At 33.2% G+C, this 13,707-nt stretch overlaps 2 protein-coding genes across 2 annotated transcripts; one reads left to right on the forward strand and one right to left on the reverse strand.

The window, feature by feature from the left end:
• The first annotated feature begins 5,363 nt into the window (after nucleotides 1-5,363).
• Nucleotides 5,364-8,898, forward strand: LOC110806188 (uncharacterized). The gene is made up of 4 exons (XM_022011822.2): nucleotides 5,364-5,549; nucleotides 7,315-7,450; nucleotides 7,594-7,666; nucleotides 8,604-8,898. Exons 1-4 carry the CDS (start codon nucleotides 5,516-5,518, stop codon nucleotides 8,850-8,852), a joined length of 492 nt encoding a protein of 163 aa, XP_021867514.2. The 5' UTR covers nucleotides 5,364-5,515; the 3' UTR covers nucleotides 8,853-8,898.
• Nucleotides 8,899-9,329: 431 nt separating this feature from the next.
• On the reverse strand, nucleotides 9,330-13,384 carry LOC110806189 (phosphatidylinositol 4-phosphate 5-kinase 4). Its single transcript, XM_022011824.2, has 9 exons — nucleotides 13,120-13,384; nucleotides 11,811-13,007; nucleotides 11,183-11,350; nucleotides 10,928-11,093; nucleotides 10,730-10,846; nucleotides 10,435-10,628; nucleotides 10,225-10,355; nucleotides 10,036-10,117; nucleotides 9,330-9,731 (listed from the first exon to the last, which is right to left on the reverse strand). Exons 1-9 carry the CDS (start codon nucleotides 13,131-13,133, stop codon nucleotides 9,446-9,448), a joined length of 2,355 nt encoding a protein of 784 aa, XP_021867516.2. The 5' UTR covers nucleotides 13,134-13,384; the 3' UTR covers nucleotides 9,330-9,445.
• Nucleotides 13,385-13,707: the final 323 nt, after the last annotated feature.

Below are 13,707 nucleotides of genomic sequence, written 5' to 3' on the forward strand. Positions count from 1 at the left end.
TCTAAAAGTAAACTAAATATCTCTTAAAGTAAATTAAATCTCTCTAAAAGTAAAATAAAAGATAACGGAACTTTGATTTTAATTTTTTTCGTAAATATAAAGTCAAAACCTATTAGCTCAAATGGTAGAGCAATGTGCCACTGCACATGAGTGTAGGTTCAAATCCTACATAGGTTGACGATTACTACGTGTAAAAGTCTTATTGTATTCTTCTATTATTGAAAAAGTAGATCAAAATTTGAGAAAAGTAAATGAATTTGTCTAAGAAGTAAATTCATTAAGCTAATTAAGAATTCGTATAAGCTTTTTCAATAAATGGCATATTTCACATCTTAATTGTGATTCTAAGCTTTGAGTTGATTTACCTTGTATACATGATGAATATCGAACTTTGTGAAGGAAGGAAAAATGGGAAAGTTCTACAAGTTTGAGAAAAAGTAAACTAAATCTCTCTAATAGTAAACTAAATCCCTTTAAAAGTAAATAAAACAACAATGAAACTTCAATTGTAATTTCTAAAGTATATACTAAGAAGTAAATAATATAAACTCAAAAGTAAATCATAATAATACAAAAGTAAATAAACTAAACTCAAAGGTAAATGAACTAAACTCAAAAGCAAACTCACTAGTCCGAAGATGAAAAAAGAGGCAAAAAGTACGTGATTCCTAACTGCAGATTGAGCATAAGTTCAAAGTTTTTATGACCTCTAGTTATAGTTTCTCCTTGTTTCTTCCCTACTTTTGGTATCCTTAATGGTTTCCTTGGAGTCCCTGGTCCCCTAAAACTGGTGCCATTATCAAGACTTCTTAGACCATCCAAATCCCCATCTCTTCCACTATCTGAATTCCTTCTATGACTACCTTCACTTGAAAATCTTCTTCTGAACCCAACATGTGTCCACCAGTAGTTATCCTAGAGTCAACTGACATTCGAGCAGGCCTAGCCCTTGAGTATGTTCCTTTCTGTGACTTCCATGCCGCGAGCTTCTTCTTGTTGTGATTACTGTTTGGATGACGGAGCTTGTTCTTATGTAAAATTGGAGTGACGTCCGATAGTAATCCAACCCTGTCAATTGTGCATATCAGGGTAGAAATTTGTGAATAACCCCGGAAATTTTAGTTGCTGGGAAATCAGTATGTCAGACACAAACATTACATTGGAGTATTCACAAGTACACAATACTGGTAATCATAAAAAACTCTTCTCGTTATAGCAGCTCTGACTTAACATGGGATACATCAACTGATCAACATGTGTAAGGAAGTATTCCTGTAAAAAGACAACAATATCAGAAGCAATCCATCTGCATAGTTTCATAAATAAACATGTAAGAGAAATTCATCACAAAACAGGCAAACTTTTTCAATGACTCCTAGAAACAGACTAATCAAAGTTCTAACTTTGATTATTAGATCTCACATCCTTCCGCTCAAGGTGTTTCATGATTGACATAGAAATGGAATAGAGTGGTGTAATAATGATTTCTTTGAAGCCTCCCCCCCCCCTCATCTGTCTTACAAGGCAGAAGCATCTATTTCTTCTAGTTGAGGCGTCTTTTCCAGTCCCATGGTGAGAAATCACTTGGCAACAACAGTAACCGAAAATGTGATGCGAATCAATATGATCCTTAGCTATTCTCTCATTAGAACAAATAGATTTTAGGGATTTAAGATATTTTTTATCAGATTGTTATATAACTAGTAAGATATGGTTATACTGACGATAATCAAGGTGGAAATAACCAATTACAACCTAGCCAACATAAAGAGCTAGTAGACACAAACTAAACTGTCATTTCTTTTGGTACTTAGCTTTTTGGACATTGTTTTCCTTATATTTTTAAAAGTAGACACAAATTTAGTGAAAGTTAACCAATCAAAATCATAAGTAAAGGTTTTCCAATTAAAAGTAAGTAAAGTAATACAAAAAGTAAAGACGAGCCTACGTGAGATTCGAACCCACATCCTTTGTGCATTCACACAAATGCTCTACCTATTGAGCTAGTAGGCTAATGTTCTCTCGGAGTACGAATACTAGAATGAAATCATATTTTAACTTCTAGAAGTAAATATTTTCAAATTAAAAGTAAGCAAAACAATATAGAAAGTAAACCAAACATCATTAACCCATTTCCACAACTTCCTTATCAATATAAACAGAGTGTTGTTGTTCCTTATAATAGAAGCAGTAGCGGCAGCAGTAGGAGTTTCATCAGAATCAGTCAATTCAGGAACTTAAGATGAATTTCCCCTTTAAACACAGAATATGACAAGAAACAACAACAAGCAGCTTCAACTGCAGAACAACAGGAAAGCAGGGGTTGCGACAAAAAGAAGGCTGGAAGCTTCAATTAGAGACTGGCAGCAAAACAAGAGCTATATGATCCATTCTGCATAGAAGGGTTCAATCCCCTGGCAGAATGTTCAACAACTCAACACCTTGAGCATGCCAACCTGATTCACATGCTTGTACAAAACAATAGTTGCACTGATAGTAAAAACTAAGACTTACAATCAGTTGATTCCATGGGTTATTTGGTAGTAGGTTCTCAAGGACTAGCTCACCTAATGATTTAAATTTAACTCGATAAAAAAGTAAATTAAAACAGCATAAAACTACGTGGTACACTAGTGTAATTCATTTAATAGACAACTCTACTACTTCTCTCAAAATTAGTTCTGCAAATATTCAGCAAATCATACCAAAAAGAAGTTATAATTTAAGTTCAAATTAGTAAAGATCAACTTCAAATTGAAAAACAAAAAAACACAAATAATTTATCTATACCAGCCATTGCTTTTGTTCGAGCTGTAACTCATCTAATTCGAAAAAATAGCACAATCAACAAACTTATAAAAAAAAACCTAATTAACATGCTAGAAACATTTGAATAAATTGTTCAATCAAATAAAAATGTTGTTCAAATTAAATTGAATATCTGGGAAAAGAATACCATAATTCGAACATATAAAACCAAAAACCTCTCAATTGAAACCCTATAAAAACAAAATCAACAATAAAAACACTTACCTCAATTGTAAATCTCCAAAAACACAAAGCGAGGAAGCACTGGAGGAAGATTGAAGACTTCGAGTTCCATAGTAGAGAGGAAGAGACGAATATGAGTGCAAAAATGGAAGAAGGAAGAAGAGGAAGGAGAAAAGAGAAGACTAAAAATCGCAGAGGCTTTGGACGAGGAAAGAGAAAACGGAAGGAAGAGAGAGAAAGTAAGTCTGAAAATCTGGAAGAAAGGGGGAGGTCATTCAAGGCGAGAAGTTACCATGTTACCCTTACTTTTGAATTTGTTCGGGCGAGATAAGGGCCGTCCGATTAAATTGATCGAGGGCTGAGATTAGTTCTCAGTTCTTATCTTAAGGGATGGTTCTCACCCGATCCTGATTCTATATATATATATATATATATAGGACCAGGTTCTAGTGAGAACCTCCCTTAAGATGAGAACTACCTTATAATGAGAACCTCTTATAACCGTCGGATCAATTCAATCACACGGCTCAAATCAGCTCATTAAGGGTATTTTGGTAAATTACATCGTTGAATGACCTCCTTTCCACACAAGGGATTCCCATAATTCATTCTCTCTCTTTAGTTAGCTTTCTCTCTCCTCATTCAGTTTTCTCTCTCTTTCTCTCTTCTGCGTTCCATGAGTTCGGATTTGTGAAAAAAATTCTCAATTATTTTGAAATTTCTCTACAATTTTCCTCTTCAGGTAATTGAATCTTACTTTTTTTTGGTTTTCATATGAAATTTTGCATGATTTTTTGGGTTTTCGTATGAAATGTTTTAGGTTTGTTGTGTTTACTTTTTCTGATCTTGTGTTTACTTTTACTTGATGCTGTGTTTACTTTTTCTGATTTTGTGTTTACTTTTACTCGATGTTTTTTTTTTCCTGATCTTGTGTTTCCTTTTACTCGATGTTGTGTTTACTTTTTCTGATTTTGTGTTTACTTTTACTCGATGCTTTGTTTACTTTTTCTGATATTGTGTTTACTTTTACTCAATGTTGTGTTTACTTTTTCTGATCTAATGTTTACTTTTACTCTGTAATGTATTTACTGTTTCTGATCTTGTGTTACTTTTACTCGATGTCATGTTTACTTTTGATTATATAGTGTTTACTTTTACTCGATGTTGTTTTTACTTTTTCTGATGTTGTGTTTACTTTTACTCGATATTGTATTTACTTTTGATTATATTGTGTTTACTTTTAATCAATGTTGTGTTTACTTTTTATGATGTTGTGTTTACTTTTAGAGGTTCTCATTATAAGGTAAGTTCTCATCTTAAGGGGTGGTTCTCACCAGATCTCGATTTTATATATATATATACATAAATATTTTTATTAATTAATTATTAATTCTACGTATATACAACTCCATCCAAAATCAAACACTTTAATAATTAAAAAATAAATCTAAAATGAAATTGAATCCAAAATCAAGCGCTATTTTAATCTAATATATAAAATATGGCAGTACGTATAGATAGAAATTTTATTTTAATTAAATAATTTAATAGAATCTGTGCATCACACGGGCTAATTAAATCTAGTTTCTTATAGTATAGTACTAGAATTAAGCCCGTGCGATGCACGGATCATAAAGTAAAATTACAACGGAAATGCATGATTTGTTACTTTTCTGAGGTAAAAGTATACCTCATGGCATATATCATGTCGGTAATTAGATCGCATGTCGTAGAATATTTCACTTAAAAAGACGGGATTTGAGTCCGTCAATGTGATTGTTTTTTTGTGCGGTAATGTAGCTGCATTAAAAGCCTTTTGCCACGGGGCAAACAACCAAACAAAGACGGGAACAACCGTTGCAAATATTTTTTACGACGACTTAATGACGGGATTTTCTATTAACGACGGCCCTCGTTTATGAGGGGTTCACGATAGGAAATCCCGTCATTAATATAATCAACGATTATTGACCGTTAGCGACGGGATTTTCCGTCAATAAATGGTACAATTTCTTGTAGCGTTGATGACATGAAAATCCTACGTGACGCTCTAAATGTTCTCTAAAAAACTCCCTTTTATATATATTAATATACATATGATTTAATCGTCAAAAATAAAAGGTCGAGAAAAATTTATCATACAATAGATTGACTTTTAAAGTCAACTTGCAATAATTTGATTTTTTTAACATCGACTTTTAAAATGTAACGTTGACTACAAATACGATAAAAAGAGCACAAACGATAAACAAAGCGTAATAAAGATGCATGAGAAGAAAAGAGTATAATTTTTTTTTTTGACGGAAAAAGAGTATATATAATTAAGTTGGCTTCATTTAGAGGAAATGCTTTAATTTATACTCTTCCCAACTCACAAGTTTCTTCGTACTATAATTTCTGATTATTATTGTTCTTTTAAGGTTTATTATCTCATCCTCATACAGCATAGTTAACGTAAAGTTGGAGGTTCCGTTTACTGCAACTCATTTCCAAACTAAGCAACACCAAATTTGAAAGATCAATCATGGGGCAGTCGTTGATGAAATTAGCTCCTGCTGGTATGTATTATCTCTTCTTCCTTCTTTGGTTACCCTAGAGCTGATCATGGGATGGGTTAGGTCGAGTTTTTTCAAGAATAAAATGCCTCATTTTATTTAAAAATTGGGGTGGGGATAGATGAACTGTTTGAACAGGCTCGATCTAGAAGTAATCAACTATACGTCAATCTTTTTATTTTATATTTTATATAACAACTACTACCTCCGTTCCTATTAGCTATTTACACCCATTATTTGCACGAACTTCAATGTAATATTTAACCACTATTGTATCTAATCCATATTTAAAAAAAATTATAAAAAAGTTAATATTTTGAAAATATATATCGAGACGAATCTAACAAAATATCCCACATGATAATGCTTTAAAGTATATAATAGTGAGAACTTATGGTCAATTTTTTTATACTTTGGAAAATATTCCAAAGCGTACAGATTGTTTAGGAACAAAGGTAGCAATTATCTATACTCGTACATATCCCTGCATAATACTCCCTCCGTCCCGGAATACTCGCAACGGCTTGACTGAGACACGCTTGCCAATGCACACCTTTGACCATCAATATATTCTATTATACCTCCTCTGATTTTTAATACTTGCAACGTTTGCCATTTTTACACATTCCTATGCACAACTTTAATCATTATTATCTTTAATTCTCTTGAAGCAAAAATTATAAAAAGTTAATATTTTGAAAATGCAAATTGAGACAAATAAAACAAGATCCTACATGATTATGTTTTATCTTATATATAAATCATCAACAATAGTCAAAATAGAATATGTGAATAATGTAAAATACACAACCGTTGCGAGTATTAAAAATCGGAGGAAGTATATTATAAAAACTTATAAAATATTAATATTTTAAAAATATATATTAAGATGAAGACAACAATATATTATATGCTAACACTTATTTTCACACACAGTTTTGGATCCTCTGGAGTTATAAAATAACTCTAATAGGTAGAGTTTGAGAATATCAACCATTGAATGAAAAATCAATGGTTCATCTGTTATCTTTCCGAAATTCCCCCTATTTTTTTTCTCATCAATATGAGCCATTGATTTTAAAATGTATGGTTTAGATACAACTCTACATTGTAGACTTTTATTAAAACTCTAGAGGATCCAGATTCATCATATACTATCAATAAAATATGATCAAAGTAAATTATTTAAATAGTCAAAAAGTCAAACCGTTGCGAATATTTCAAGAGGGGTGTGTATAATTATTGTTTTCGATTGATGATTTCTCTTCAAATACAAAAATATTTCAATAAAGAAAAAAGACTTTGACTATTGTGTATTTGTGATTATCGCGTCTATTTTGCTAAATCCTAGGTTTACGACTACAGTGCATCACAGTTGACAATGAAATCACATCTTAAAATGATTTTGTCAATTTCCAATTTTAAATTTATGATTCAACGGAAAGTTGCAAAACTACAACACTACTAAACAGACTCTTTTAACTTATAACCAGTATTTTGGCCTGGGCGATGCCTCGAATTATTATATGAATAAAAGTTAATTATTGTAAATCTTTAATGAAAATATATTTGAATTTTTTTTCACAAGATATTTAGTCTAATAACATGTAAAGTGTTATAGATTAATTGGTTATTGCTCTAGTGTTAAAACTAATGGTCGCAGATTTGAATCTTTTTAAATGAAAGTGGATTAATAGCATGGACTTATGGACCCCAAACAGGGCTAACTTTTGAGTTTTCCTAGTATTAATGGGTTAATATTGTGTAGGAAGCGAGGTAAAGTCCCAGATAATGGGTGAAATAGCTCAAAGATATTATGACGAGCATTTCTTAGACGTTACAAAGGAGTACTTGACCTCGGCTGAATTTAGTGATTTCTACAGAGTAGTTTGTCAAGCAGTAGAGTATGTCCTATTACTCCTTTTTATTTTGTACTCGCTCTGTTTCTAAAAAGATGTATCAATTTAAATATTTACCTTAGCTTTATCCAAACAGCATACCAATATGTTTTCCTTTTGTACTATTTCTTGTATTGATTGTTGGGCAGAGGGATCAACACAAGTGTTGGCAACACCCAATTTCGAGTACCAAAGGAAGAAGCTCTTCAACAAGCATTTGACGTAAGGCTTTGTTCTAATTACCTTATTTTCACTACAAAATAAGCTTACATACGTCAAATTTGGGCTAAAAAATTCAAGTTAGGGAAATTAATTTTTAGGTAATTTACTTGAGTTCAATTTACGACTATAATGAGTTTAGATACGTTCTTATAAGTTAAGATAAGCTAAAATAGGCGAAAGCCTTAGAACGTGGATACTATTTATTACATTTACATACTCCGTAATTTATTTCCTAAGGATTTTGTTCGGTGAAAAGTGGCTGGATTTACTATTAAGTAAATGGTAATATTATCAGTTAAAAGAGCCCCTTTAGAATTGTTGAATAATACTCCGTATATTTTTAGATGGTAATATTATCAGTTAAAAGAGCCCGTTTAGTATTGTTGAATAATATTTCTTTAGATTATTTATAGCAAGCCGCAACATAATGATGCAATCATGCAAATAGGATTCAATTTTATGTTTAAGACTTTTGGTATCACTTTCCACAATTGTGTCAATTAAGTTAGCTAACATTTACGATTTCATACTCCAAATTAGAACATACTTCGTATTTCATAAAAGTTTCTTAAAATGGTAAATAGTAACTACAAAAGGTTTTGCAGCACCACAAGAAGTATACTAAATTTATTGTAAATCATAATAATTTTTACTTAGTTTTGTAACTTTTAACTAATTTTTTTTTAACTTTTAATATATTTTGATTAACTTTTATATTATAAAAAAAAGTGACAGATAAATATTTTAAAAGATTAAATGGTTAAATTTATACACGTGAATCTAAAAGAATAATTTATATTAAAATGAAAATTTTTTTAAAAGAAAAAATTAGTAATAAACTTTTATATTAGATCTGGGTAATTTTTAAGTTTTAATCCATTATACAATAATTATTTTACACCACCTTTAGATAAGAATTTGTAAACTCACTATGCAGAAACACCACAAAGGCAAAGGGAAATCATTGACGAAAGAAGAGTTTCAAAAGATTCTTCAAGATGCAATAATGGAAACAGGATTCACGGGCATTGGAGCAAAGGATATTCTATTTTACATCTTTGGTGTTCCTGCAACAGCCTTACTCATCAAACAAGGAATTATTCCTAAAGCAATTCCTAATGAGATTTTCATTCCTGTTGTCACCTCTGCTACTGTCTTTGTTCTTGCCAAATTGAACAAGATATGATCTTAATTTCGACTAATTTATACGAAGTACCCCATAGTTGATTGTTTGGTGCCTAGTGTTTGATTATATATTTATACATGCAGATGTTTGATGTAATCTTAAACCCAAAATATACATTATTTTGGGTGCAATGAAGACGTACACTCAGGTTTATTCTTGTCAAAAAATGTATATGTGATGGTTTATGACAAATTCAGATTTTAGTAAGGTGGTTTTTGACAAATTTTCGAGGTAAACACAACCACTATAAAACTGATTAGTGATTAAAGACAACGATGAATGCAAGAAAGTATGTATATATATTGCCTTATGATTACAAAATCTGACTGGAAATCTTACAAACTTACAGTTGTTTGGTCAACAAAATTCTCCTAAAGAAGCATACATATTTCTCCTCATATTACACAAAATCCGAAAAGAATACAAAGAATTAATACAAATTAATAGACAGCAGAAATTTCCTAGTTTGCATTTGGTATCTTAATAAAGTTGTTTTTTTGTTCAATAAATACCTGTTATGTACATCCTTTGCTTCTCCATAAAGGAAAGCTACGTTGGTGATGTACGATCGACATTCGACAAAAGGTTCTGTTCTAAGCATCTTCCGCAAAAATCTTGAAAATAAAGTCACGAAAACGTTTGGAGTAGAGTTTAGGATCTACAGCTGATATTGAGGTAGCATCATATTGCATTGCCTTATAAGCATGCTCGAGTTTTTTGCTAATGTCGTAATCTTGAAGTATGTCTATAATCCCAAAGAACATTACAACATCATAGTATTCTCCAATTGGCTCTAATACCTGTGACTCTCCTTCCATTTTCCTTACTGCCCTCTCAACTTGAGCCGGCATGTTTATTCCTAATCTAACACTAGCCCACCTGATCAAATTAGAAGCATGCGTCAGATAATTAATCAGTAAGTTACTTTGATTGTAAGAAGAAATGTATGTTCATTCTACTGCTAGCTACTCCTTCCGTCTCAAAATTATAGTCCTGTTTTCTATTTCAGACGTCTCAATTTATTATCCTGTTTACTCATTTGGACATTATTTTTCTCACTTTTCCATACACTATATTCCACTTTCCCATACACTATTCTACTTTTTTTTAATACCTGTGTTTTTAGTTAAACAAGACTATAATTTTGGGACGGAGGGAGTATTAATTAAGATGGTATACTCACCAAGCTGGATCAATAAGAAGCTGATCCATATCTACTTTAGAAAGTCGAGGAGCTCCTTGATCACTTTCTTGTTCATCACAACCTGAGAATAGAAATAGAGTCATGTTTAAGGATTATGAGATGATATTAGGATAATAAGGTGGTGACAACTTTTATCAGACATCCTTTAGTAGTGTGTGTGTGACTAACCATTAGGTGTCCTGGATCCAGAAGGAATCAGGTCCCCTGCTTTGGAAGCTTCCCTAAAATGAAGGCCAACTAGCAAACTGTAGTCCATGATTCTCTCCTGTTCCAGAAACTCGCAATCTCTATCGACTTGTCTGTATGTATAAAGTAGAACAATTAAATCATGATGTACCAGGAAATGAAGCAAACTAATGTTATAAAGTATGTAGTTACCTGCAGAAATCTTGGAACCATGACTTCTGCAATCGAAATATAAAGTTGAGATCAAGGTCTTTGAGTATTGTACTTGCATCTAACTCTTCCTCAGGTTTATCAGTTGAGCGACCAAGTGAAGATCCTTTCAAGTCAAAACGACGATGAATGGTGTGCTCGGTGCAGAATAGGTTCCCCATTATTATGAAGCGTACCTGAACAAAAAGGAACACCAAATCGGGAAATAGGAAGAACATTTAGTAACGGAGGGAATACTGTATACAGCTAAGCTAGCTAGCAAGTTTCTTTATCTTACTTTCTTCTGGATTGTACCCGTTAATTTAACACAATGAAGGCCGAAAAACTTGGTGACTAGCGTGTTCTCAAATGCTCGAACATGATTATAGTATGCTGATAACATCCTTAGGAGTACCTGCATTCCAAACATACCTGAAAAACATTAGTAAACTAGATTAACAATTATAATGTAAAGATCAATGGGAAGGAGAATTACTTTGACTTCTGTCTTCTTTATCGTCTTAATCATGTAACGATCATCACTGCTTAAGTAAAAGAAGCTCCCACTTTTCCCGGGGGAAGACAACTCCCTAAGGGCTTCATTCCCACAGATTGATAACATGTAATCAGCTGCATCGACCTTAAAAAGCTTCCTCAGAGCTCTGATGTATCAATATATATAGATTGACAGGTCGGTCAGTCTCGAATAAAATTTAGGTTAATTAATTTAGATGAATCCCATGAAACTGACCTGAAAACTAAAGGGCAGTAGTCTTTCCATTTGAATTCACAGGAACTATGTGGAGGAGTATACTTAGATCCTTCTGATGGAAATTTTGTCCATACTTTTTCCTTGGGATCGAAAGCAGATGACTTTAAATCAAGGGATGTTGGTGGAGCAGGTCTTCCAACAGCATGCCTGCAGAATCACTCTCCCTTTACATTATTACTTTATTATTATTAGTACAGCAAATCAGAAATTTGTTAATCACTCTCATCAAGATGGCTAATAGTATAACTTCAACATGCTGTAGCAGGAATTTGTTTGTAGGGTGATAATAGATTATTTTCAGGCTTTTTAGTGTAACTAAATTGTGTTCGAACCTCGTCAGAAAGTGATGAAGGTGGAACTTCCTAATGAAATGTGCTTGATCATCAAGGTTATAATGTTATATTATCAGATATTTGTTTGTAGAGCTATAAGACTTGTAAAATATCATGAAGTTTTGCTAATCAACACTTGTTTTCAGATTTCAAGTAACATCAGTTTTCTCAGTAACTTTCATCGGACTTAAAAGGACCAATATTAAGGTGCATTAACTAACAGGAAGACATGATTACAACATAGAGGGAAAGTAGTCTGAAGATGAAAAAAGTACCTGATTCCTAACTGCAGATTGAGCATAAGCTCAAAGTTTTTATGACCTCTAGTAATAGTTTCACCTTGTTTCTTGCCTACTTTAGGTATCCTTAGTGGTTTCCCTGGAGTCCCTGGTCCCATCCTAAAACTGGTACAATTATCAAGACTGAGACCATCCAAATCTCCATCTCTTCCACTATCAGAATTCCTTCTATGACTACCTTCACTTGAAAAACTTCCTTCTGAATCCAACATGTGTCCACCAGTAGTTATTCTCGAGTCAACTGACATTCGAGCAGGCCTAGCCCTTGAGTCTGTTCCTTTCTGTGACTTCCATGCCGCGAGCTTCTTCTGTGATGGAAATACAGTAATCTTTTCATTTGCACATACCTTACACTCACTCAAAATCTCATTATACAACTCTTGAGGATCCCAATTTTCCTGATGTGATGATTCAGATTCAGGACAATGATATGAACCACTCATGTTATTCGGATCTCTACTCCAATTACCCTCGTAGTAGCATCCGTTATCCCATTTGAAAATACCTTCTCCATTAGGTAAAGAATCAAACCAATATCCTTCAAAGCAATTTCCATTTGCCCATACCATAACACCAGGACCGGAAATCACCCCATTTCTCCATTCTCCAACGAAACAATTCCCATTTCTCCATTGGTATTTCCCTTGTCCTTCTTGCACCCCATGTCTCCATTCTCCATCATACAAATCGCCATTCTCATAAGTCATTACACCATAACCATGTTTCATATTCATCACCCAAAAACCCTTATAACCGTCCCCTTCTGGGCCGGTATAAGCACCTTTCCCATCCATATAACCACTCTTAAATTCACCTTCATAAATAGCCCCTGAAGGCCAACTAAACCTACCTTTCCCTATAGCTTGTCCTCTAAACCACTCTCCTAAATACATGCACCCATCAGTCCACAAGTACTTCCCATGTCCATGTGGGCAATACTCATACCATTGTCCAACATAGTAATCTCCATTTGGAAGGAACTTCTCTACAGGTACAGGTTCAATGCTGTCACTTCCACGATGATGATGAGTGCTCGCCTCATTATCAATGAAATCATCGTTCACATGAGAAATGGATGTTGAACCAAATATGCTGTGTGCCCGTTTCTTTGCAGCTGCTTGTGTTTTTCGCAATGTAGCTTCCCATGCTTTCGCCATTCCACAAGATTGATCTCTGTTCATGTCGGGTTAGAGACACAAATCTATTCTAAGGACTGCATTTCTTTTTATTGATTCAACAACATAGCTTTAAATTTATGTGCAAGTTCATCATAAAACACATATACCTTTGCTCAACCATTAATCCTTTTCAGTAATTCCCAGACGCAGAAAATCATCAAATCTTCATTATTGGACATGGTAACACACGAATGTGGCGTCCTGTAGGAATAACAGGTAGTCTGTAATAAAATTTTCTACACAAATTCTATAATATTTGATGTTGTTTAATGTTGGTTTAGTTTTCTTTTGGTTGTATTACGGAAAGTGAATGGAAAATTTGCAAAAATTGCCACTCGCGAAAAGCGGAGGAATTTGCTAATCTACAATGACAAGAAGAAGAGATATTCTAACAATTCCCACAAACTACCAAGAAATGAACGGACACTCAAGAATTTGTTTGCCAATTTTAGAGATTGGTATCCCTACAAACTAGGGGATGTTTGTGATCATTTCCAATGCCAATAATATGCAAGAGAATTAACGACATTTCATTTGCTAATGCTATAATGTTATTTTCGCGTTATTATTCCAACCTTAGGACAAACTTTCGTCTTAATGTCTACCAACCTTCAAATGCAAACAATGCTTACTACTACTGAAGGAAGGTTTTTGAGTGGCTACATAAAAATGGTAGCCACTACAATTTATCAAAT

This window comes from Spinacia oleracea, chromosome 1 (assembly GCF_020520425.1).
Source record: "Spinacia oleracea cultivar Varoflay chromosome 1, BTI_SOV_V1, whole genome shotgun sequence".
NCBI lineage: Eukaryota > Viridiplantae > Streptophyta > Magnoliopsida > Caryophyllales > Amaranthaceae > Spinacia > Spinacia oleracea.

Bases quoted from the DNA above. Each gene is read 5' to 3' on its own strand.
- LOC110806188 (XM_022011822.2), top strand. From the start codon at position 5,516: ATGGGGCAGTCGTTGATGAAATTAGCTCCTGCTG. The intron at 5,550-7,314 runs GTATGTATTATC...AATATTGTGTAG, and splicing joins GATGAAATTAGCTCCTGCTG to GAAGCGAGGTAAAGTCCCAG. The intron at 7,451-7,593 runs GTATGTCCTATT...ATTGTTGGGCAG, and splicing joins GTAGTTTGTCAAGCAGTAGA to AGGGATCAACACAAGTGTTG.
- LOC110806189 (XM_022011824.2), bottom strand. The intron at 11,351-11,810 runs GTACTTTTTTCA...GTGATTCTGCAG, and splicing joins AATCTGCAGTTAGGAATCAG to GCATGCTGTTGGAAGACCTG. The intron at 10,118-10,224 runs GTTAGTCACACA...TTCTATTCTCAG, and splicing joins TGGATCCAGGACACCTAATG to GTTGTGATGAACAAGAAAGT.